A 23,590-nucleotide genomic window follows, 5' to 3' on the forward strand; every position below is an offset into this window, starting at 1 on the left:
ATTAACGAACCGGACACGAATGAGCTTTTCACTATCAATTTGGTATTACGTGTCGAATACCAATTAATTTAAAGGATATTTTTATTTTTTTCACCTATTTTAGCTTAATTAATTGCTTACATTAAACTAATTTATAATTTTTTTAATTTATTTATATTCTTCTATTGTTATTTTTATTTTTTGGATGATTTTTTTTTTTTTTTTTTTTGTAATTAAAGAGTTGGGCTTAATAGGGAGCTTTATTAAGAACTAGTCCAGTGTGTAGGCCTAATAGCCCAACTAATAATGTTGCACCAGTCCACCAAAGAAATTTGAGGGGCTAAATATCATATATACGGTAATTACAGGGTGTAAATGTACAATTAAATTATTTCGACCTTTTTTTTTCTTTTTCTTTTTTTGGAAGAGAAATTAATTCGAGACTTGGTTCTGTGAAAATCTCAGATCTTCTTCTCTGCTGAAAAAAAAAAATGGTTGCATCACTCACCTTCTCGAACAAAAATCTCATGATCCAGTTCCAATTTCTGAAACCCTAGGTTTCTCTCTACTCTTCAACACAGATTCCATGAATTTCTCTCTCTGAAAACCTCTCTCTCGCTCTCTCACACACACACACGAATATTCGAATATGTATATGGCATACGGATGGCCGCAGGTCATCCCGCTAGAGTTGGCAAATTGCGCATCCACGCAGCAGATCGTGTATCTCAAAGTTGTGAATCGCTTGCTCCTGGTTGTCTGCCCCACTCACCTCGAGCTCTGGTCTTCTTCTCAAGTATGTAATGTCACACGCATTGTCGTTTCTGTATTTTGTTGGTTGAGTTTTTTGAATTTAGTGTTTCCTTTATTTTTTGAATTTGGGAATTTTGAGCTCGGGTTGTTGTAATCGCAGCATAGAGTGAGATTGGGGAAGTACAAGAGAGACGCGGAATCGATTCGCAGAGAAGGGGAGAATTTGCAGGCAATTTGGAGCCCGGACACGAAGCTTATTGCTATCCTTGTAAGTATTTTGAATTAGTTGGATATAATGTAGGCATCTCAATAGGAGGTGCTGATCCCGAAGTAAAATGTGTGATTTGTGCTGTGCTTCTGTTGCATAAATAAATTAGAGCAGCACATTGTTAAGGTTTTGTAATTTTTTAAGATCATCTGTAAGCTAGCACCCCATGATTTAATACGCACCGTGTACTGTCACTTGTTAGAAATAATTGAACTGTATTAAATGCATCCGTGTTAGTGCTTAGCAGACTTATGTTGTTTGGAGACAATGCGAGAAAATGAATTATATAGACGGCCAGTTAACACATATGTTTTATACGAGGGATCGCTATTTCTTTGTATAGTGTTTTTTATATTTGCTGTTTTGTAGTGTGACACTGTAGTTGGTAATATCTTGTCAGATAACTGACAATGATGTCGTGGTGTGATTATTTTGGCTACATTAGTTACTACTCTCATTTGGTGATAGTCCTTCTCCAAAAATGGTGGTTTATAAATGATTTCTTCTTTATATCATTTGATAATGCTTTTCTTGGATAGTCAAACTGTGAATGAGGTGGCACCAATTTTTTTTGGATTGCATACTCATCTAGGAGCATATATTTAACTGACATCTCCATTTTTTTATCAATAAGTTCACAACTTGTACGTATAGGATGAATGTAATTTAACTAGCGACTCAATCTTGTTTTCTGAATTTTGGTTATTTAATATTGCTCCCTTTTTGCAGACATCGTCCTTTTATCTGCATATTTATAAGGTTCAATTCACGGAAAAGAAAATACTTATTGGCGGGAAGCAACCAACTGGTTTATTTCTTGCGAATGTATCTTTACTCCTTGGAGAGCAAGTACCCTTTGCAAATAATAATTTGACCGTGTAAGCATCTATATCATGTAATAAACTTCATTTCCTGCATAACATATATCCTTTGTCTGGCTTCAAAAATCTATTACCTACTAGATATATATGTATAGGGCAGCAGCTATCTCTCATTTCTCTGCCACTGTGTCACTGCGTTCTTATTCTAATACTGTTTCATAAGCCCCACCCATGGATAAAATAGGATAATAAAGTAAATGAGAAATGAGATGTTGCTTCAGTATTTGCTTCTGTAAGGCTATTATGTACTATAAAATAATTTCATTGTTCCTGCATATATTACTTTTAGGAGGCTTTTCCATTTGCTGGCACACATTGATAAAAGTTATAATGCAATGCTACGGTAAATAATTTTTATCATGGTGTTCCTCTGGGAGCAGATATTGCGCTCAATCCTATATGATTTTTTTGTCATCTCATGTAGACAGTTTCTTTCTTCTTCTTCTTCTTTTAAAAAAATAAAGTAAAAATTAATCGCTAGAAGTTTTATTGACAAACTTTTGTTTAATAAAGCAAATCTGTTAATCTAAAGTTCGTCAGAAACCTGATATCTGAGTGGAATTTTTTCCTGTTTGAATTACTTTGTCGTGGTTCAGCAGGAAAGCACACTTAAGGAATGATGTTCTAAAACATTGATAAGAGGATGATTTTTTTCTGTAACTCCTATCAAGATAATAGCATCCATAAGTATATACTTATGTCAAATATTGCGAAGTAGTCGCAATTTTTAACATTCTCTTTTATGAGTGTCTTTTGATCAGTTTTGTTATAGAAGAGGAAACTAATTCGACTTCCATAAGCTTCATTCTGTATTTTTCAAGAGCTTCTTGATGATTCTTTGCATTAATGACCTCTGCCCTCACTCCGTTTTCTTCCAGTTATCATCTGATCCGAGTTTGATGGACTTGGAGATGGGGGGAGAGTTGGTGAGATGATTAGGTTGATCATCCACTGTTAACTTGATTGTTCATTGTGCATCTCACTTGATTTTGTGTTTTCCTCATGTATGGTAGAAGCACCTAGCATGCTTGACTTTTGAGCTGAATATGAACCTTCGATTTCCTTGATTTTGGATCTCAGTATAATATCATTATTCATGTTCGGATGACAGGAGCAACTTTATTTGTGATAGCAAACACATGCTTATTGGACTCTCTGATGGATCACTGTATAACATCTCTTGGAAGGGCGAGGTATGTGCTTTTGGAATAAGAATGTCTTTACTTTCTCAAATGTATACCAACAGATACATAGCTGGAATGTTGAAATATTTTTCGTATGAGTGATGGTTATTTTCCTTGTTTGTTTTATGCTTGAAAAAGTTTACTATTTACTCTAACGAGAATTGATCCACTGGTGAGGTGAATAACATTCCTGATCATTACACAGTTTTGCGGGGCATTTTCCCCTGCTGTATTGCCGAATAGCTCCATTATTGCTAATAAGCTCTCCCATCACTTGGGCAATGGTCTGCCATCTGTTGGCGTTCAAGCTGTAGATGGGTCCAATCATGTGAACCATGTTGTATCTCAGAGTCGTGCAGCTGTCCATCTTGAGTTTTCCATTACATTACGGCTATTATTTGTGCTGTTTTCTGATGGGGAACTCATTCAGTGTTCTGTGAGCAAGAGAGGTCTAAAGCATGCCGAATCCATTTTAGTTGAAAGGAGTTTAGGCTCTGGGGAGGCTGTATGTGCATCGGTGGCTCCAGAGCAACAGATTCTTGCCGTTGGAACCCGGAAAGGCACTGTTGAGCTATATGACCTTGCAGATTCTGCATCCTTTATGCGCTCTGTATCTTTGCATGATTGGGGGTAAGTCTTTTTTATTCAATGAAGATTGTTGAATGAAAATAATAGTGCATGTTGATGGCAATGGCATATTATTACTGTTCCTTTCGTGGATGCTTAGTGACTATGTTTTTCACTTTCTCCATGTCCATGTAGATAGCTGCTATGGGTATGTTGTATGGTGTAAAGAGTGAATGGGGAATTCATATTCTGCTGTATTGAGAATAAAGGAATACATCGATAACTTTAAGCTAAACTATGAAACTATATCAATCAATATCGCTAAATATAAGCTAATCCATCCTAGCTATGTATGTAATATATTACAATCTATAACATGTAGCAAGTAGCAATTTCCTGGATATTGTTCTCAGTATAGCTAGCTTTGGTGAAAACTAGTTGACTAATCTAAAATAGGACTACTTGACAGTGAGAAAGGACTTAGAGACTGGTATGGTTTCTTTCATTTTGAAGATCTTGGAGAGATATATACACCTCCCGTACTTACAGTACAAATATTTTTGGGATATGGCCATCATTTTTTATTAATTAATTGCTTGGAGTTAGTGTGAACCCGACATGTGTATATAATTATTATATATAGCTACGATTTCTTCAAGATTCGTTTCAATATTTCAGTGTGTATACTTCAATTGGTTTAGAAATTTGTCCCTTTCTAGTTATAACTAATAAGACTTAATGCCTTCTCTATTTCTTTTTTGCAGATATTGTGCGGAAGATACTGGTCCTGTCAAATGTATTGCTTGGACACCTGATAACTCTTCTTTTGCAGTTGGGTGGAAGTTAAGAGGGCTTACTGTTTGGTCTATATCTGGTTGTCGCTTGATGTCTACAATCCGCCAGATAGGTTTGAGCTCTGTTTCTTCTCCTGTGGTTAAGCCGAACCAGGATCTCAAGTATGAGCCTATGATGGGTGGCACCTCGCTTATGCACTGGGATGAACATGGATATAGGCTTTACGCTATTGAAGAAAGATCTTCAGAGAGAATTATTGCCTTTTCTTTTGGCAAATGCTGCCTCAATAGAGGTGTTTCTGGTACAACCTATGCACGCCAAGTTATCTATGGTGAAGACCGTTTGCTTATTGTTCAGTCAGAAGATACTGATGAACTTAAGATCTTGCATCTTAATCTTCCAGTTATGTATCAAACACAATTCTGATTACTGGCTGCCCTTTCCGTTTCTCTTCCCTTCATTATAAGATGTTGCTTCTGATTGACTCTGTAATGTACCAGGTCTCCTATATTTCTCAAAACTGGCCTGTTCTACATGTTGCTGCCAGTAGGGACGGAATGTATCTGGCAGTTGCCGGGCGCCATGGTTTAATCTTGTACGACATACGTCTAAAGCGATGGAGAGTGTTTGGAGATGTTACTCAGGAGCAACAAATTCAGTGCCAGGGTTTGTTATGGCTGGGTAAAATTGTTGTTGTTTGCAACTATGTGGACTCTTCCAACACGTAAGGAAATCAACCGCCATATTTTTTAGATGTAGCTAAATGTTAGCAATCAAATTTCCTAGTTTGTTTCAAATGCTAGTCTGTTGACTGCTATGAATTTAGGTGTTTATAAAATGTCTTTGGATCTGATCTATCACTCGTGCTTCTTGCTTAACGTTTTGGCTGATGCCCTGTCATCATGTTGTGTTCTTGGTACACTTTGTTGTGATATATTCCCCACTGGGCTTGTTCTTTTTACTAGGTTCATTGTTTTTCAATGAAAATGGTTATATGTTGATTGATGCATGTCACAAGGATACAAGAATGAACAATGAATAGAGTAAGATATTTATTGTGAATTTCTTTCTGTGTGTATTTTTTTGCCTACCTATTGCTGCAGTTAGTTTCATGTAAATTACTACAAATCACTGATTTACTATCCCGAGTCCCGACACCTGGTTTGTGTATTGGTTTTTGCAGATATGAATTGCTTTTCTACCCAAGATATCACCTTGATCAAAGTTCACTACTTTGTCGGAAGCAATTGCTCACAAAGCCAATGGTCATGGATGTTTATCAGGACTATTTGCTTGTTACTTATCGCCCATTTGATGTTCATATATACCATGTGAAATTAGCTGGCGAACTTTCACCATCTAGTACTCCAGATTTACAGGTAATGAAAAGCTTTGATGCGGTGTTGCTTGAACAGTTTTTGAATTCAGTTGGATGATACAACATAGTTCTAGACTTTAGTTCTAGCCATGTCAACTGAATTAAATATTCTTGTGATATGAAATTATAGCAGTAAAGTTAACTATTCTCCATGCCTTTTTTAAGTGATAAAATGACAAACAGCTTTCTACAGTACGAGAGCTTTCAATCATGACCGCAAAGAGCCATCCAGCTGCAATGCATTTTATTCCTGACCAGCTTCCACGGGAATATACATTAAGAAGTGATATCTCGTCGTCTTCTGATTTATTAACGCGAGAACCTGCTAGGTACGTGCTAAGTTATAGATTCTTAATTTATAGTTTAGGAACTTCTGGTTTGGCTGGTGATTAGCTGTATGTGATTTTAGATGTTTAATATTGCGGATGAATGGGGAACTGTCGCTGCTTGATTTGGATGATGGACGGGAAATAGAGCTCACTCACTCTGTAGAGTTATTCTGGGTTACTTGCGGTCAATCAGAAGAGAAAACAAACTTGATTGAGGAAGTTTCCTGGCTAGACTATGGCCACAGAGGGATGCAGGTAACAGTTTCCATAGCCATTACCTCTCTTAATGGAAGATTGTCCATTCTACTCGACATGTCTGATATAAATACTGGTTGAAGCTCTTCTACAGGTTTGGTATCCATCTCCAGGTGTTGATCCTTTTAAGCAGGAAGACTTCTTGCAGGTATTGTATAAAACTGTGAACTCGACTCTCTTTGCATCAAATGTTTTAGAGATACGTGGATCTCTGTGTTAGACAACAAGTACTAAGCTGGTAGTGTAGTTGTGTAGTCTGACACAGAGCATGCAAAATAAATGTTTGAGAATCTACGACTGTACATATCACTTAAGTTTACGTTGAGTGCATTCATTTTGTTTCTTTATGTTGTCATTTGATGTTCATTGTTCAACTATATTTTATTGAGTAATCAAAGACATGGAGTAGCAGACTAGCAGGCATAGTTCATGGCTTAATGCTGCTGTTAAGGTCAACACTTTATCATCTCATTTCGTTTATGTAATGTTGTTTATGTGATAGTTGGATCCGGAGCTGGAATTTGATCGTGAGGTATACCCACTCGGTCTACTTCCAAATGCTGGTGTAGTAGTTGGTGTTTCCCAGAGAATGTCATTTTCAGCATGTACCGAGTTCCCATGTTTTGAGCCATCTCCTCAAGCACAGACCATATTACATTGTCTACTTCGTCATCTTCTTCAGGTACATAACCGTGCATTTTTGGATGTTTCTAAAATTAGTCTTGTTATCCTGTGACAGCACTTTGTTGTGAAACTGAAAATAGTGGATAATTCCTCTCCGAAACTAGCTCTCCCCACTTCTCCGTGTTGCCTCACATAATGTCATAATCTATAATAGCCGATCGACATATGATAGGGAAGAGTGGGGGGTCGTGAAGTTGGAGAAAAGGGGTGTTGCAGGAGCTGGATATTGAATGTTTCACCATCGATAATTTTTCTTTGGCTGTTTAACTTGTGTTTTCTATTATTGGTTAGGGAATATAGAAAAATATTTTACATGAAAAAAACTGAAGTAATTCCTGCGTTTCATGCAGCGGGACAAGAGGGAAGAAGCTCTACGCCTAGCACAATTATCATCGGAGAAACCACATTTTTCTCATTGTCTGGAATGGCTTCTTTTTACAGTTTTTGATGCTGAAATTTCCAGGTAATTGTGTTTACTGTTTAGGAATATTTTGTTAATTCATCTACTATTGCACATTGGCACTCCATTCTGAACTCAATGGTACTTCTTTTGCCACAGCAGAATTGAGAATCTCATTTGACTTTCAAGGTCAACTGAACGATTATTTCAAGAAATGTTTATTTATGATTTTATTTTGGTCGTTTTACTTTCCTGGTACATAACCTGGATGTTGTAAGAGTTCTCTGAGGGCCAGCAATTTACAAATGAATTTCATTGTCTTGGGACTCTGGATCCACCAACCACTTAAGCATCATCTGTAATTAATTTCATGGTTGTCTGAGCATTTTGTAAAAAAATAATGCACTCAAATTATACACCAAACAACCCTTTCGACCACTGAAGTTGAGTCAAGTTATTGAGTATGGATGAACGTTGCTACTGAATATAACATATGCCGTTTTGGGTATTAGGAGCAAAGACAATGGTCATAATTTATCTTCATATCACAGTTCTGCATTTTTGAGAAGTCTATGACGGTATGACCTAGTTTTTCATGGGTTTGAATCATCAGGAGGGGAATTGGGGAACCAATAACTATTCTCCTTGAAAAAATAAACACTATTCAATATTGTGCCATATATGCTGTTCCTCTAATATAAGGGTGCTGGAGGGGATGTTTGTTATTAATTTTGGTCAAATTCACTTTGCTCTAGGGTTGATGTATGACTATTATAAAATGCTCTTAACTTCTAGTTTATGTGCTTAATATGTCCAACAATTTTTTACAGCCAAAATTCAAGCAAAAACCAGGCAGCAGGAGCCAATCATACTACATCCCTTTTGGAGAAGACATGTGATCTGATCAGATACTTTCCTGAATATTACGATGTCGTTGTTAGTGTAGCGAGGAAAACCGATGGTCGACATTGGGCAGATTTATTTTCTGCTGCTGGGAGATCAACTGAGTACGGGATTTCATCTTCTTACTTTTGTTCTACAAATACTGGAAACTAGGCCTATGAGTAATTTTAATTTTGATTACCCAATAATATACTACCATATTTCGTATCAAATTTCAGATGGAGGAATTTCAAAAGATGTTTAAACCACGAATCTGTAAACCATTCTCTCTTAGATATTAACAACATGACTTCCTATGTCCATGTATTTTGAACCCATCATTTGTCTTCAAATAACCAACAACTTCAATTAACATCGTCACTCGAAAGAATGAGTACATGTATTCTGAATTTAAGAGTTATTAGTTCTTTTCTACCTTATCACCTATATATTACTTTGTTCTATCATAAAAATCTAACTTAGAAAATGAATCATGTCTTCTCTATTTTTTTATCCTTTGCAAAGTGACCTTTCCTGCTTTACTTTGTAATTAAGGAATCAAATATTTGATGCTTAGGTTGTTTGAAGAATGCTTTCAACGAAGATGGTACCGCACTGCAGCCTGCTATATACTTGTAAGTGCCATTTTCATTACCATGTACATATTCTAAGCATTATCATCTACTATTTACTTTGATTACCTTGTCTTATTATTGTTTTCTTTTGTTGGTTGTATAGGAGGGGATTTCATGCTTTTAAATCTCTTATTATTAAGTAGACCTGTAATCTCAAATATAATTAACAGTATAATAGACCTACTTCTTGCTGTTCATACATGATGGTTGTCATCAAATGAACGGTTACAAAAAAATGATTAGTTTCTTCTTAGTTTACGTAGTAGCCTTCACATAGCATGTATCTTGTTCTTTATTACTTGATCATTCCTGTGCTCAGAAACATATTCGTATTATTTTGCATATTGCTTGGTTGTTATGTGCATGTATTATACACATATGTGTTTGGCTTGTAGTTGATCTTCTGTTGTGGTATTGTGTCATAGAATGATTATCTATATATGTTGATTATGTTCATATTTCTGTATGAGTGGGGAAAGTGAGGATAGTTCCGTGCAACATTTTTCATGTGAAAATTATCCTTCTATGCTGATTACGAGCCTGTTTATTTGTGTTGCCACAGGTCATTGCGAAGCTTGAGGGTCCTGCTGTGAGCCAATATTTTGCCTTGCGTTTATTGCAGGTGATTACATGCTTCTTTCTCTTCCTTCACGAATAGACACGTGCAGATGTAGTCATATTTGTGGTCCAATAAAGATACGTAAGAAACTTGAAAGGGTTTTATTCTTTGTAACGAGAATGTTACTATAGAACCCTAACTCAACACTTTGTTTGTTGTAATTGCACACACTACCTATAATATCTGGTTCAAATGGCCGATATTTCAAGTATTATTCATTATAATACCCGAGTGTTCGATCTTTTCTCAAGTACATCTACATTTAATGCTTTATATTCTGACAAGGACTTCTCAATTTTTAGGCTACGCTTGATGAATCTTTATACGAACTGGCTGGAGAGCTGGTATGTGTCCACATTACTTGTGTAACTTTCTGGAGGATGTTTGACGTTCTCCTTTTTATGTTTTAATCTTTTAATCTTTTCTTCTTGAATTCTTTTTCTTAGGTGAGGTTTCTACTAAGATCAGGCAGAGAATATGAACCCACAAATACTGATTCTGACAGAGATTCTCCAAGATTTTTGGGATATTTTCTTTTCCCTTCCAGTTTTAGGAAGCAACCACAGGATGCAAAAAGGTAAGCACAGGCCTTGAGTTATTTTTTTATAGGCCTTAATTGACTTCTTCGCAAGTTGCAATCATTCAACTTCTCTGTCTTGATAGCTTATACACTTTTTGATTTTCTTGGAATGTATAGCAGCACCTCATTCAAAGAGCAGAGTGCACATGTTGCTTCTGTTAAAAGTATTTTACAAAGCCATGCCAGCTATTTGATGTCCGGAAAAGAGCTTTCAAAGCTTGTTGCATTTGTCAAAGGCACACAATTTGATCTAGTGGTATAATTCACTCTCTTTTAGTTATTCAGAAAAGTTTTTTCTTGTCCATCTTCTATCTTTAGAAGCGTATCAGAACTTGTCACATGAGTATCTTCTTTTCTTTTTGTTTTGTTACAGGAGTATCTTCAACAAGAAAGATATGGAAGTGCTCGTTTGGATAATTTTGCTTCAGGGCTTGAAATGATTGCACAGAAGGTAATCTATCTAGAGTTGTTCACATTTGGGCTTGATGTTTAGTTTTAGGTGCTGCTTCATTTGATTGTACTCTTGAAGTTAAGCTGAGTTGGTTGAACAAGCCGCTTAAATCTAATTGGATATAATATGTAACGATTTTTGAATATTCATCGATTTGTTGCTTGTCGATGTAGCTTCATATGGGAACTTTGCAAAGTCGTTTGGACGCAGAATTCCTCCTGGCACATATGTGCTCAGTCAAGTTTAAAGAATGGATAGTAGTCTTGGCCACATTATTGAGGCGTTCTGAGGTATAGTTGACATTCTTGTTAAAACTTCTGCTCTGCATTGTTTTCTCGAGTTGGTTAACTAATGATTATCCGTTTACCTCGTCTTTTCAGGTTCTTTTCGATTTGTTTAGGCACGATTTACGACTGTGGAAAGCCTACAACATAACCATGCAGGTATTTATTTTTTTCTCGTAAAAATCATTTTTGTTGGATCACATTTTATATCTAGCTCATTGCATTTTTGCGATGTATATACAATCTAAAGGCACATCCAGCTTTTGCTGAATACCATGACATGATTGAGGAGTTGGACGAGAAGCTCTCGTCTGCTGTTGATGCGGAAGAATCATGAACTAGAGGTAACTGGTTTATTTGAAACCCCATTTGATCGGTTTAATTGAGAATTTTTAACACGAAAAGTCTCTCAATTATTCATTACCAAGCTGGAAAACCTTTTGAGCTTACAGATGAATATTCTCCAGAAACTGAAATTGCAGCAAGAGTCTTTATGAAGGTAGCATGTAAAACCCTTAGGAAATATAGCCTTGCAGAAGTAATAGTGAACCATGTGTTTGTGCATAAAATAAACGTTCTAGTTTTTTTTCTCGTTTTTTTCCTTTTGTTTTCGGGAGTAAGTATTATCTTCTTTTCCATTTCCGGAGAGTCCGGGATAGATAGATAGATAAATAGAGGAAGAGGGGTGGATGGCTATTCGTATGAAGGTCCATATTTAATATCGATGACTTTATGATACACTAAGTTATATGTAGCCCGATACCGGAGCACATAATTTACTTCAAAATTGTTTCTTTTTAATAAATTGTAAGAAACTTTAAGAATTATTCACAGAAAGATGATTGATATGGTTGAGAACATTGCTGGGTTTTACCCTCTAGGAGACTAGGAAATTAAATGTCGTTTCAGTTTTAATAATACCGTTTCTATTTTAAACGTGATTTTGATCATAAATAACAAATACAAGAGAAAAGAAAAAAAACTTCAATCAGTAATTTTACTACATATCTCTTGAAAGTAGAAACAAAACTAACATTACTTTATAGCATCATCTTAATCTATTTTACACAAATATCCATTAATTTCAAATACACAACAGGTTCAAATACATTACATATCATTATTATAATAATAATATTTATAATAATAATAATAATAGCTTCAGACCATGCATAATTTAAACAACATTCACCAAGTGAAGCTGATGGATTCAAAATGGAGATTTTCTGCGTGTACAGATGAGCATATCTCTGCAACATCTTCCCTCATCTTCTTGGGCCCACTAGCAAGCACTCCAACATTTGACTCTTTCACTTCCAACAATATCCCTACATTATTTGAATTTCCACATCACTTTCTTCATAAATAAAAATAATATATATATCTATATATATATTTATGGTGAATTTTGTACTTACTCTTGAGGTCAGGCCTTTGAGCATAATGCACATTGATGGATTTGCCGGTCGACTGTAATGAAACGCTCTCCATTTCGATATCTTCTTGACCGTACGACGAATCTGACGACGACCTACTCGTCGCCGATTCCTCTGTGTCTTGAATTCTTTTCGCCTCCTTTGCATTCTGTTTCTTGTTCCATATGAACGCCCCACTAGCCGTCACCACTATCGAGAAGCACACGAGTAGCATGTTCATCGATCCTTTCTTGGTGAACGAGTACAACTTATTCGTGTTTCGATCAATAGGGTAAACCACATACTGATTGAAAATCCCGAGCAAAATTAGGAAAATGACGAAAGACGATGAGATTATCGCAGCAAGCCATAACCAACTATTCGGGCCTAGCGTGGGTGAAACGGGCTTGTCGGATGAATCGGGCTTGAACCATACGGTTCGTGGGGTTTGCGGGTTGTCTTCCGGGTGCCCTTTTTCTCGAGTGATATAGGCCTCAATTTGTAGGTCTAGGTTGTGAAAGTTAATTGAAGGGGTGGTGGAGTTTGGGAGGATTAGGTCTAATATGGAGAGATTTGATGAGTTCTTGAAAATTGGTATGATCAAGATTTTGGGAGTCTTGCATTTGAGGGTGGATTTGATGAAGATAAGCTCTCTTATTATGGAAATGAATGGTGTTATCCCACTCCCTCCACTAATCAACACCAACATGTCATTCCTGCAAAAAATCGGATTAAAAACACGTTAATCGAGACACGAAAAGTGGCGAAATTTAAATTTTACTCGTAATTTAGTATAGGGGCTAACTGCTTTCAGCATCGTTGTGTTTACTCTAATTGTTGAAAAATATTAGCAAGATCATCCATATGATTCAATTTTATTAGCAAATCGCCCCTAAAAAGGTATCATTTAGGGGGATTTGTGCTAAAAAAATGCTTCATGTGGGTTTTTTTGCTAATATTATTTATAACACAACGAGTTTTTTTTAACAATTCGATATATCACACACACACACACACATACAGACGTATATCGTTATTGTTGTGCGTTGCGGTTTATTTTCTTAACCTGAGAAAATGAGTTGTTGACGGCCCGTACGGTCCTTCGACGGAGACTTGGAGACGATCGGCAGGGGAAGGGGATGAAACTACGTCGTATAGCTTCTTAGTCCAATTGCCATCACATTTGATGACGACACTTAGCACTTGCGGTTCCAAGTTACTACTCGACGTGACGGTGAAAGGGTGCCACTGCATCTTTGAAATGGTGGGCACATTTACGAAAATCGTACTCGTCGGATTGTAACTCAAACCTATCAAAAATAAATAAATTTACAAGATTTCAAACATCGAAATCGTACGTATTATTAATCATGCAATAATAATTATAAATACCTGGAGTTTTGGAGAAGTTGAGCTCAACGGTACGACACGGTAGGACACGGGCGGAAACCAAGCGAACATTGTCCCTCGATTGTAGGAACCTCAAGTACCGATCGATGAGAAAGAGAAAAAAACCGGGGAGCATAATCGTGGCGAAGCCGATGCCGATGTGCAATACGAAGAAGATGATGAAAGGAATGTAGAGATAGTGTGTGTAGAGAAATAACTCAAACATTTTTCTTCTTAATTTAGTGTAACTTGTAATCCATAAGCACAATCCACATACCAAACTTATTTCTCCTGCTATGTTTGATACATAGTGGTCTCCCCATTGTAGCATCTACATTAATTCAAAAAAAAACAGAATATAATTATGAAATAATGACGTCACTATGACATCATCAATAACACTTTTTTTAATTATTATAAAAGGGGTTATGTAGTAAGTGTAAAGATAATCGAAATAATGACGTCACTGTGACGTCAATATTGTTCAACAAACATCATCATGCTTCATAGTAGTGTAATTAGAATATTTAAAAAAGAATATATTAAAATGTTTCAAGGGCACAATTTCTTGTCCCAATTTCGTGGAAGCCATGATAATAAAAAATGACTAATATCATTTTTTTTTTTAAATTTACACACACACTAGAGTAGTGGAGTTTTATCATGATTTTATTTGTTTTCATTTTTATTAATAGTAGTGTGCATATGTCTTGTCATAAATTTTAGGGTAAATTACAATCATCCCTAATGTAAGGTCTATTTACAAAATAAAAACCCTATCATTTTTTAATAATTACAACCACCCCTATAATTTGTAGATTTTTTTACATTAACACTCTTATGTAAGGGGTAGATGTAAGAAATATACAAACTGTACGAGTCTTGATGTAATTTTTCAAAAAGAAGGTTTTTTTTTTTGTATTTATACTTTATGGAGGTAGGTGGTTGTAATTTTTCCTAAATTATACAGTAAGGTATGGTTAAAAGTAAATTTCACAAGGGTAATATAACAAGAAAGAATGATGCAACTTGTATTGCAATTAAAGTTAAGAATTGTTAGGTGGTAACATGTAATTTGGAATAAAAGTTAAATTAAAGTATCCATAATTACCAAAAAAAGTTAAAGGGTTAATTTAGTAAATAATGACCACTTAACCTAACTAGTTATAAGTGTCACCTCAAGTGATATTGCTTAATAATCAAGTTTTTCCTAATTTCATCATTAACACCCACCCCCACCTCCACTACACCCACCCCACAATTGACTAAATATTATTAGTGATAATAATTAAATTCAAGACCCACCCCGATTTTTATTAGCCAAAATTCGAACCCGTTTCGTCGCAAACCCGAACTTAACGGGTCGAACCTAGTAGACCCGTTAACACCAAACAAAATTACGCAACATCAAAACACAAATTCATTATTTTGAAAAATTTGTACATATTATACAAAATATAGTAATAGCACAAAAACATATAAAAAAAATAAAATAAAAATAAAAATCATGTATATAATTATGATAATAATATATTGAAAAAAAAAAGAAGAATTACCTGGGATAATTGATCAGTGAGAATCCAGTAAAGAATGTAAAGAAAACCATGAGCAGTGAAGAGTAACATTGCTAAATTCCCAATCCAAACATGGTATTTAATACTCGATTCGTATGTTAACCCTAACATACGCAAAATCGAAGAACTTCGTGTCACCGGATAAAACACGAATGTTAAGCACAAATTTCCCGTTACACCCGTCACTATTCCTACTCTATCCAGCTTCGTTTGCCACCTAATTTTTTTTACAAAAAATAAAAAAAAAATATATTACATGACAAAATTATCGAAATATGTTTTTTTTTTTTTTTTTTTTTTTTTGCATGGTACGGTAATAATTTCTTACAGTTTTTCGTCTTTGTCGATTGAGCGTTGAAGGGCTTGTTTGAACCAATGGCGGATATAATCCGCAAAGTACCAAACGCAAAGAGCGATGAACAAAGTGAACAGAGCTAGCTCTGTTAGAGTAACGATTCCGAGCCCTTTAACTATCATCGGTTTCGTCGCAAACCTCAATTTCTTGTCCCTTTATCCAAATTAATAAATAAAAATATCATTAGTATATAAAAAATAAAATTAAATAATTATGGATGTTATATACCTTGGTGTGAAATTTGGTTGTAATTTATTTCCCAAATGCAAATACAGACATCCAAGAATAGCAATGAACAGAATTGGGAATGTGAAATCCAGCATTATTGGACCTATATATATATAATAAGATCATGGTAATATTTTTTAATTAAGGATTATAATTAAAACAATTTAGAAAAAAAATAAAAAAATTACTAGAACCTTGTATTCCGAAGAAAGTCGAATTTGTGGCAGCGAGAATATGAAGCAACCAGTCTTTGTAATATGTATCGGTTGGCATAATAATCCACATCATAATATTACCAAGGAAGATCACAACTGCCAACAGCAGAATTGCACCTCTCACTGCAGGGATTGCTACTGTAGAGGATGAACCCATTGCAGTTTTGTTCTTCATTGAATAATGGTACTTGTTTTCAACCAAGAAACTAATATATATACATATATGCAAAAGGGTTGTGTGTGTGTGTGTGTATATATATATATATATATATGTATGTATGTATGAAAAGGATATTGCAACAATTTAATAGACTAGTGATCTCATACAATCAATTTAAGGTGTGTGGTAAGTCATTAATTTTCTATATTAAGGGGAGTTTTGGTTTAATTTAGAACACGACTTATCGATAAATATATAAGTACCGACTAAAATTGAGTATCGTTCGCCGAGTAAATCGAAATGCGTTCAAAGGAATATTTCTATATATTACATGGTTGATGTGTACTTAATTACTTCTAAAAAATCACATTTATGTAAGAAAGAAGGAACAGAGTATAAGTATAACTGAATATGATGACTATCTATATATATCATAGCAAATAATTATATATTTGTTTGCAAGTTAAACTCTGCAAACCATCACTTTTAATACTCTTTTCTTTCATGATTAAATTCGCTTTTTTTTTTTAATTTTTAATTTTTAATTTTTAAAGAATTTCGTATTTAAAGAATTTTGTCCCGATTTCAACAAGAAAAAGGTTTGGTATATCATTTTCACAAGAAAGAGAAGCATTTATCTTCTAATATACAATTTAAATTTACATATATAGCTCAATCAACCAAAAGGAAGAGCAAATTTAAACAAGTAAAAAAAAAAGAAAAAAAAAGAAGAAGAAGCAATCTTTATAGTAAAAAATCACCAACCGAAGCTAATGGACTCGAAATGCAGATTAGCAGCCAAACCAGACGAGCATATATTCGCCACCTCATGTCTCATTTTCTTCGGGCCACAAACGAGTACCCCAACGCTCAATTCTTTTCGCTCGAACAAAATTTCTACAAAAAAAAAAAATTCATGAGAAACAAATATTTTTTCAAAAAAAGTGCATGCATGCAAATTATATTCCATGATCTTTAGTAACTTACTCTTAAGATCCGGCCTTTCACCATAATGCAAATTAATCAACTGCGATATCGACTGTTGAGGCAAGCTCTCCAATTCTCTATCCGCGTTATAATAAAACGACGAATTCGGCGAGGCTTGGGGAGTGGCCCCCTCCATGTGTTGTATCTGTGAAGTTATCTCCCTTGCATTTCTACTCTTGTTCGTCAAAAAAGCCGAAGTTGCAGCGATAAATATGCCGATGCATAGGAATAGCATGTGGAGCAAGGCTCTTGAAGAAGTCGAGTATATCTTGTTCGTGTTACGATCAACGGGGTATATAGTATATCTCGTCAAAATACCGATGAAAATAAGGTAAATGATAAAGGAAGATGAGATTATAGCACCGAGCCATAAATAGCTATTTGGGCCTAAAATCGGAGATATTGGTGCATCGGATGGGTTGGGCTTGAGCCACACGGTTCGGATTTTCGTATTTTCTTGTTCTTTAGGTGGGGCCGCTTTCTCTCTTGTTACGTACGCCTCGATTTTTAAGTCCAAATTTGGAAACTCTGATGGAGCACCGCAGAGAGGGAGGATTAAATCGAGCATGGTTAAGTCGTTTGAGTTCTTGAATGAGGTGATTAGTAGAATTTCGGGCGTTTTGCATTTCATATTCTTGCTTGTGTAGATTAGCTCGCGGATGATCGATATAAACGGGGTTACGCCGCTTCCTCCACTCACCATCACCAAAAGCTCGTGCCTTATCGACCCAAAAAAAAAACGAGAAATTAAAATGGGGTTCTATATAATATATTTTTCAAGATTGATCATTTCATCTAAAAATATCGAATACTACCTTAGGAAGTCGGTTGAAGCGGGCCCGTAAGGCCCTTCGATTGAAACATTGAGACGATCGATCGAAGAAGAGAGCAATTGGTAGAGCTTATTAGACCATTTTCCTTCTCCTTTGATTATGACACTTAGCGTATCAGACTCGAGACTGCTGCTCGAGCTAACGGTGAATGGATGCCACTGCATCTTCGAAATTGTCGGGACATTCAAGAATATAATGCTCGTCGGACCGTAACTCAAACCTAGGCAAAAGAAAATATAACAAACATCAAGAAATCATTACAATAAGTACAAAACATTACATATAAACTAAACACTAAGATAGCTTTGTCTGGTCCAACTTTTCTCGCCTTTTGCAATGTAACAACCGATAGTCAAGAAAAAAAAAAAGTCAACGCCGATCAGTAGACGTTGAGAAGTAGTTGAGCTCGACAGCTTGGTGGTCAACTGCCTTTTACATATGATATATATATACCTGTGGTCTTCGAGAAGTTGAGCTCGACAGCTTGACAAGGAAGAACCCTAGCGGACAAGAGACGAGCGTTTGACCTAGATTGCAAGAATCTGAGGTAACGGTCGATAACAAAGAGGAAGAAACCGGGAATCATCATGGACGCGTAGTTGATTCCCACGTGGAATATGAAGAAGACGACGAACGGAATGTACATGTGGTGCGTGTAGAAGAACACCTCGAACATTTTTCTCCTTATCCTCGGGAATGTGGTGGCCCACAGTATTAACCCCGCCACTAGGGATAACTCGCCGGCGATGGCCGAAAAGCCGGTTTTCTTCCATTCGAGCAATTTATGCAATTTACGGACACTAGCCCAATAGATTACGTAACCGAAGCTATGCGCGGTGAAAAGTGTCATGACGATATGGCCCAACCATATGTGGTATTTAACGCTACCCTCCGACGTCAGCCCAAATAGCGGCAGCACCGACGAGCCACGTGTCACCGGGAAGAAGAGAAACACAAAGGCTATGTTTCCGACTATTGCTAGCCAGTCCGAGGTTCTGTCTAGCTTCACTTCCCACCTGCACGCATGCGCCATATACACACATACATTAATTAGATAGCAGAACCTCGATAAATTAATAATTTCTCGCTTAAATAATAATTTCTTCCGGGCCCGTCTCGATAAATTCTATGAATTCGCTAAATTAATAGAATTTCTCTTGTCCCGGCTGTATTAATTTATAAAGGTTTATCTGTATATAATGAGAAAAGAGAATGAAATTCTTACACAAGTTGTCCCTTATTTGCAGCTGTGTTTGGTGTAATGGTTGCAAAGTTGATGCGCATGTATGTACCAAAACTCCAAATAAGAAGAGCAATAAACATTATAAATAATGCAATTTCAATCCGAGACACTATCCCCAATCCTTTTATAATCATAGGCCTTTTCCATATTGCCAACCTATGATTATTATTATTATTTCCATTGATCTCTCTGTTTCTCACAAAAAAAAAAATAAAAAAATAAAAAAAAATAAAAAAAAAAAAAAAAAAAAAAAAAAAATAAAAAAATAAAAAAATAGTACCCTTTGGTATGATTGTCAATCGATTTCTTTCCTAGATGAACATACACACACCCTAACACCGCAATGAGTAGAACCGGAAACGCGAACATCAAGTAAGTCGCACCTGCAAAACATCAACGTACGAAACACGATTTTGTTACACCAAAATATATCTTATGTATATATTTTTCATTTTTGTGCGCATGCATGAACGCTAGATCGATGTTTATATAACTACTTAGCGAATTTCATCCGATATCGACTATCGAATAAATTAATTTAATATCATATAAAGTTGAACTATATATATATATATACCCTGGATGGTTCCGAAGTAAGTAGAACTGGTTTGTTTTCGAATCTCCGGCAGCCAATTGAGGCGGTAAGGGTTAGTTGGTATCATAACCCACAAGAAGAGGTAACCGGAAAAGACGATCATCACCACCACCATTATCGCCGCCCTTATCGTGTTGTTGCCGCCACCAAAAGGTGGTACTACTGATGATCTTTGTGGGTCCATATATATATATTTTTTTTTTTCTTCTTATACACGAGGAATGAACTTGTAACGATGTTGTGTTGTACAATGCAGAATGTTTAGAGAACGATGGCCTTTATATAATATTATTCGTAGGAATTCAATACGTATAGAGAAAACTCTAAAAATTTTATTAAAATTCGAAATTCTTTTCAAAATAAAGTCCTAAGGCAGCTATTTATACTAAAAAACTGAAAATCCTAATTAAACTAAGAAAATACTAAAAATTACCAAAAACGGCAAACAAACGAGTTAGCGTCTGATTCTAGTAGATCTCGTAATTTTGGGAACAATCCAATTTACGGAATCCTAATCCAATTTTTCTATGATTTGATATTAATTTTCTAAAACTTTCCTAAAATAATAAAAACAAACTTTTGGAAGTGTAAACGACGTCGGATTGCTGAAATTTGACGTTCCTTATCATATATATATATTTGCAACTGGACTGAAAAAATGCCAGCACGAAAAACACACACAAAAGATGAAATGAAGTGAGATTTTATTTGAATTATTATTAGTTCATTAGGGTGTAAATTTAGACTGGATGATCTGTTTTAATAAAAAAATTGGATGCCATAGAATGATTAACGCGTGGATATTTTAAATAAAAATATAATTAAAATTCTAATAATTGAAAAAGAAAAAGAAAAAAAAAACTCCATCATAACCGGTAACTTCTCTAACCTCTAATTATAATTAATCCGTGATTTATTAAAAGTTAAGACTTAAGAGTGTCACATATTAAAAAATTAGTGAAATCCAATTTATATTAAACAATCGGCACATAATTTAATCTCAAATTAATGATTAATTAAGGGTGAGAATTTCAGACAAGTTGACTAATTTTGACGGAGTCAAACCCACAAACCAAACAGTTTTTTCATCACTCGCTGGTAGATTGCGTTGCATGGTTCATGCAGCCAACTTAATTAATTCTGTACGTAGGTCTCTTCTGGGGGATTTCTATTTCAATAAATATATAAATTAATTAATCCGCGCGTGTGCCACAATCAATTGAGTACACGTGTACACTGTTACGTGCAAATCAATTGAGAAAAGTGCGTGCGGGCTTTTGAGATCCTACACCGGGTGAAATACACCGGGTAGATCTTTACCATTCATATACACACAAACACACACACACCCACATTGGTATGTGTAGATCAACGGTAAAAAATCACCCGGTGTAACCTCCACCGGGTGTAGGATAGATAAAACCGTGCGGGAGCCTTGTGTTTCTGTGCGTGCAAGAATAATTGTCCACGTGCTTAATGTGTGTCTGCAGGTGTTTTAGCCTTTCAACTTAATTAATTAGCCACGTGTTCTTCCGTTAGAGAAGAAGAGACTGTGTGTCGGTATTTCTTTTTTTTCTTCCGTTAGAGAAGAAGAGACTGTGTGTCGGTATTTCTTTTTGGAAAATATTAGTTAAAATTAATAATATTATTATTTACATACAAGAGTAAAATTATTTTTCCGATATTATTAATTCTCCTATATCTTTTCAAAAAATAACATTTAATGATATTAAATACAATTTTTAGTTAATAATTAGTCTTTAAAAGAGGGTCTTTGTAATATTTTAAGATACGTACGGTCTATATATATAATTAGACCAAACCACAGGAGATAAATAATGTAATTTACGTAATATTTGGTTTACGGGTAAAACTGAAATTAAAAAAAATGAAAGGAGATTGCGTAATTTTTCTAACTAAGTGGGGTCCAGTTATACGATTTTTCAGAACCTACACTTGCTGAATTACATCATTTTATTTATAACCTTAGATCTACACATAATAATACACACCCATGTGTATGTGTGCTTAGTATGTAGTTATTTATATTTAACCTAAATTCAAAGGAGGTTGATGTAATTTACCATATTAATTATTTAATTAAGTAGTGTGTCAAGTGAATTGAAAAATATATTTTAGGCCTTAAAGATTAATATTATGTCCAATTATTAATCATGTAAATTAATGATTACTAGTCATGAACCATGCATATCATTATATAATTCAAATTTGAAGGTAGAAATTAAAAAAAAAAAAAGTGACTCATTTATATATTAAATTGGAGAGAAAGGGCAACAAAGAGAGATGGGTCGGATCAAAAGGGCATATTCGGGTCGGGTTACACATTTACAATAAGGGAGGGACAAGTGCATGTATGTATGCCAAATAATTTATGTATCATAAGGAAATTTAAAGGATATATATATATATATATATATATATATATATATATATATATATATATATATATATATATATATATATATTAATGTCAAATCACGAGCACCCGCCACTCGAACGCGTCGCGTCGCGTCGAAATTAATTTTTATCAAACCCTTTTTACGCGACTTTCGTATGTGCTCGTGACTCAGGGCCGGTCCGGCGTATTCGGGGGCCCTGGGCGAGAATAAAATTTGTATAACTAATAATACGGGAATTTAAGAGAAACGCCCCGATTTTTTTTTTAAACAAATGTTAGAGAAATATGTAATAAATTTTTGTTAGACTAAATAAAATATTAAAATTTTATGTCTACTTTAATACTAAATTTAAAAATAATAATAGAAGATCTTTTTTTAAATAAAAGATTATGATTTTTTTAATAATAAAACAATAAATTTTTATATATAAAAAAATATATAATATATAAAAAATGAAAAATTGGGCCCCTCTAGCCAATTGGGCCCTGGGCGTGGGCCCTGCTCGCCCCACCCCAGGGCCGGCCCTGTCGTGACTCAGTACACCTTGTTACGTAGTTACGATAGCTTCCGAGTAACTACAATTGCCAACAAAAAATTGTTCTCCGATTGTAGCAGACTCGTACGATTCCATCCATTGCCACATTGAAGAGCACGATCCGACGATTTGAAAATTAAATGGAAAGCCGATCAAGTCAAAAATAATTCATTCAGTCCGATCGTAAGTTTTGCTAATATATCAAGTTTTAACTAATGTACGTTTCAAGGCCAATCTTAAACTTAATTAACCCAAACAAATTCCATTATACATTGTGTATGGTTCTTGCTAATTTTCGTCATACGAGGACTTTTCGGTCATTCAAAATTACACAGGGGTTCTGCGCAATTAACTCAGTAATATATATTTGTTAATAATTGTAGAAGACTCAATATTTGTTATTATAGGATTTCTTCAGTTGATCAACTGAAGAAGACATCAATTTGTGGCAACAAATTAAAGCCCGGCCCGGTTTCAATAATTATTCAAAATTAATTAAATCTTTACTTTTCAATAGTGTGTATTTATGTTACAAGAAAGAGTTAATTCATTGGACAACAAATAAAAAAAAAAAAAAGAGTGACAATTTTATTCATGTTTCGTTTTTACACAAAAGAAGCACTTATCTTCCTATTTACATTGTTACATTTCAATAAAATCAATCAACCAAATGCAATGAAAAAAAGAAAAAAGAAACATATATAAAAAAAAAAAAAT

The 23,590-nt window shown here is 35.0% G+C and overlaps 3 protein-coding genes across 6 annotated transcripts; 1 reads left to right on the top strand and 2 right to left on the bottom strand.

The window, feature by feature from the left end:
- Window positions 1-356: 356 nt before the first annotated feature.
- LOC105963834 (RIC1-like guanyl-nucleotide exchange factor) lies at window positions 357-11,784 on the top strand. Of its 4 annotated transcripts, none has more exons than XM_088814740.1 (24): window positions 400-775; window positions 893-1,000; window positions 1,730-1,878; window positions 2,993-3,074; window positions 3,271-3,695; window positions 4,397-4,829; window positions 4,928-5,151; window positions 5,611-5,806; window positions 5,989-6,134; window positions 6,215-6,389; window positions 6,484-6,537; window positions 6,892-7,071; window positions 7,424-7,536; window positions 8,304-8,480; window positions 8,933-8,990; window positions 9,553-9,612; window positions 9,912-9,953; window positions 10,056-10,186; window positions 10,307-10,445; window positions 10,563-10,640; window positions 10,814-10,930; window positions 11,021-11,083; window positions 11,175-11,268; window positions 11,392-11,784. In XM_088814740.1, the coding sequence occupies exons 1-23, from the start codon at window positions 629-631 to the stop codon at window positions 11,259-11,261; spliced, it is 3,384 nt and encodes a 1,127-aa protein (XP_088670866.1). In that variant the 5' UTR covers window positions 400-628; the 3' UTR covers window positions 11,262-11,268; window positions 11,392-11,784. The 4 variants fall into 4 exon arrangements, with proteins under 4 accessions (XP_012843764.1, XP_012843763.1, XP_088670866.1 ...); XM_088814745.1 differs by having other exon boundaries at window positions 402-775; window positions 10,310-10,445; XM_012988310.2 differs by having other exon boundaries at window positions 357-775; window positions 10,310-10,445; window positions 11,175-11,784.
- A 151-nt stretch (window positions 11,785-11,935) lies between these two features.
- On the bottom strand, window positions 11,936-16,346 carry LOC105963835 (ferric reduction oxidase 2). Its single transcript, XM_012988311.2, has 8 exons — window positions 16,080-16,346; window positions 15,886-15,988; window positions 15,631-15,810; window positions 15,285-15,519; window positions 13,732-14,059; window positions 13,406-13,649; window positions 12,343-13,055; window positions 11,936-12,252 (listed from the first exon to the last, which is right to left on the bottom strand). Exons 1-8 carry the CDS (start codon window positions 16,273-16,275, stop codon window positions 12,113-12,115), a joined length of 2,139 nt encoding a protein of 712 aa, XP_012843765.2. The 5' UTR covers window positions 16,276-16,346; the 3' UTR covers window positions 11,936-12,112.
- A 627-nt stretch (window positions 16,347-16,973) lies between these two features.
- Window positions 16,974-20,204, bottom strand: LOC105963838 (ferric reduction oxidase 2-like). Its single transcript, XM_088815086.1, has 7 exons — window positions 19,901-20,204; window positions 19,604-19,706; window positions 19,306-19,512; window positions 18,534-19,096; window positions 18,063-18,300; window positions 17,248-17,966; window positions 16,974-17,157 (listed from the first exon to the last, which is right to left on the bottom strand). The coding sequence occupies exons 1-7, from the start codon at window positions 20,100-20,102 to the stop codon at window positions 17,018-17,020; spliced, it is 2,172 nt and encodes a 723-aa protein (XP_088671212.1). The 5' UTR covers window positions 20,103-20,204; the 3' UTR covers window positions 16,974-17,017.
- Between the last annotated feature and the right edge of the window lie 3,386 nt (window positions 20,205-23,590).

Source organism: Erythranthe guttata, chromosome 2 (assembly GCF_056151865.1).
Source record: "Erythranthe guttata isolate IM_541 chromosome 2, IM_541, whole genome shotgun sequence".
Classification (NCBI taxonomy): Eukaryota; Viridiplantae; Streptophyta; class Magnoliopsida; order Lamiales; family Phrymaceae; genus Erythranthe; species Erythranthe guttata.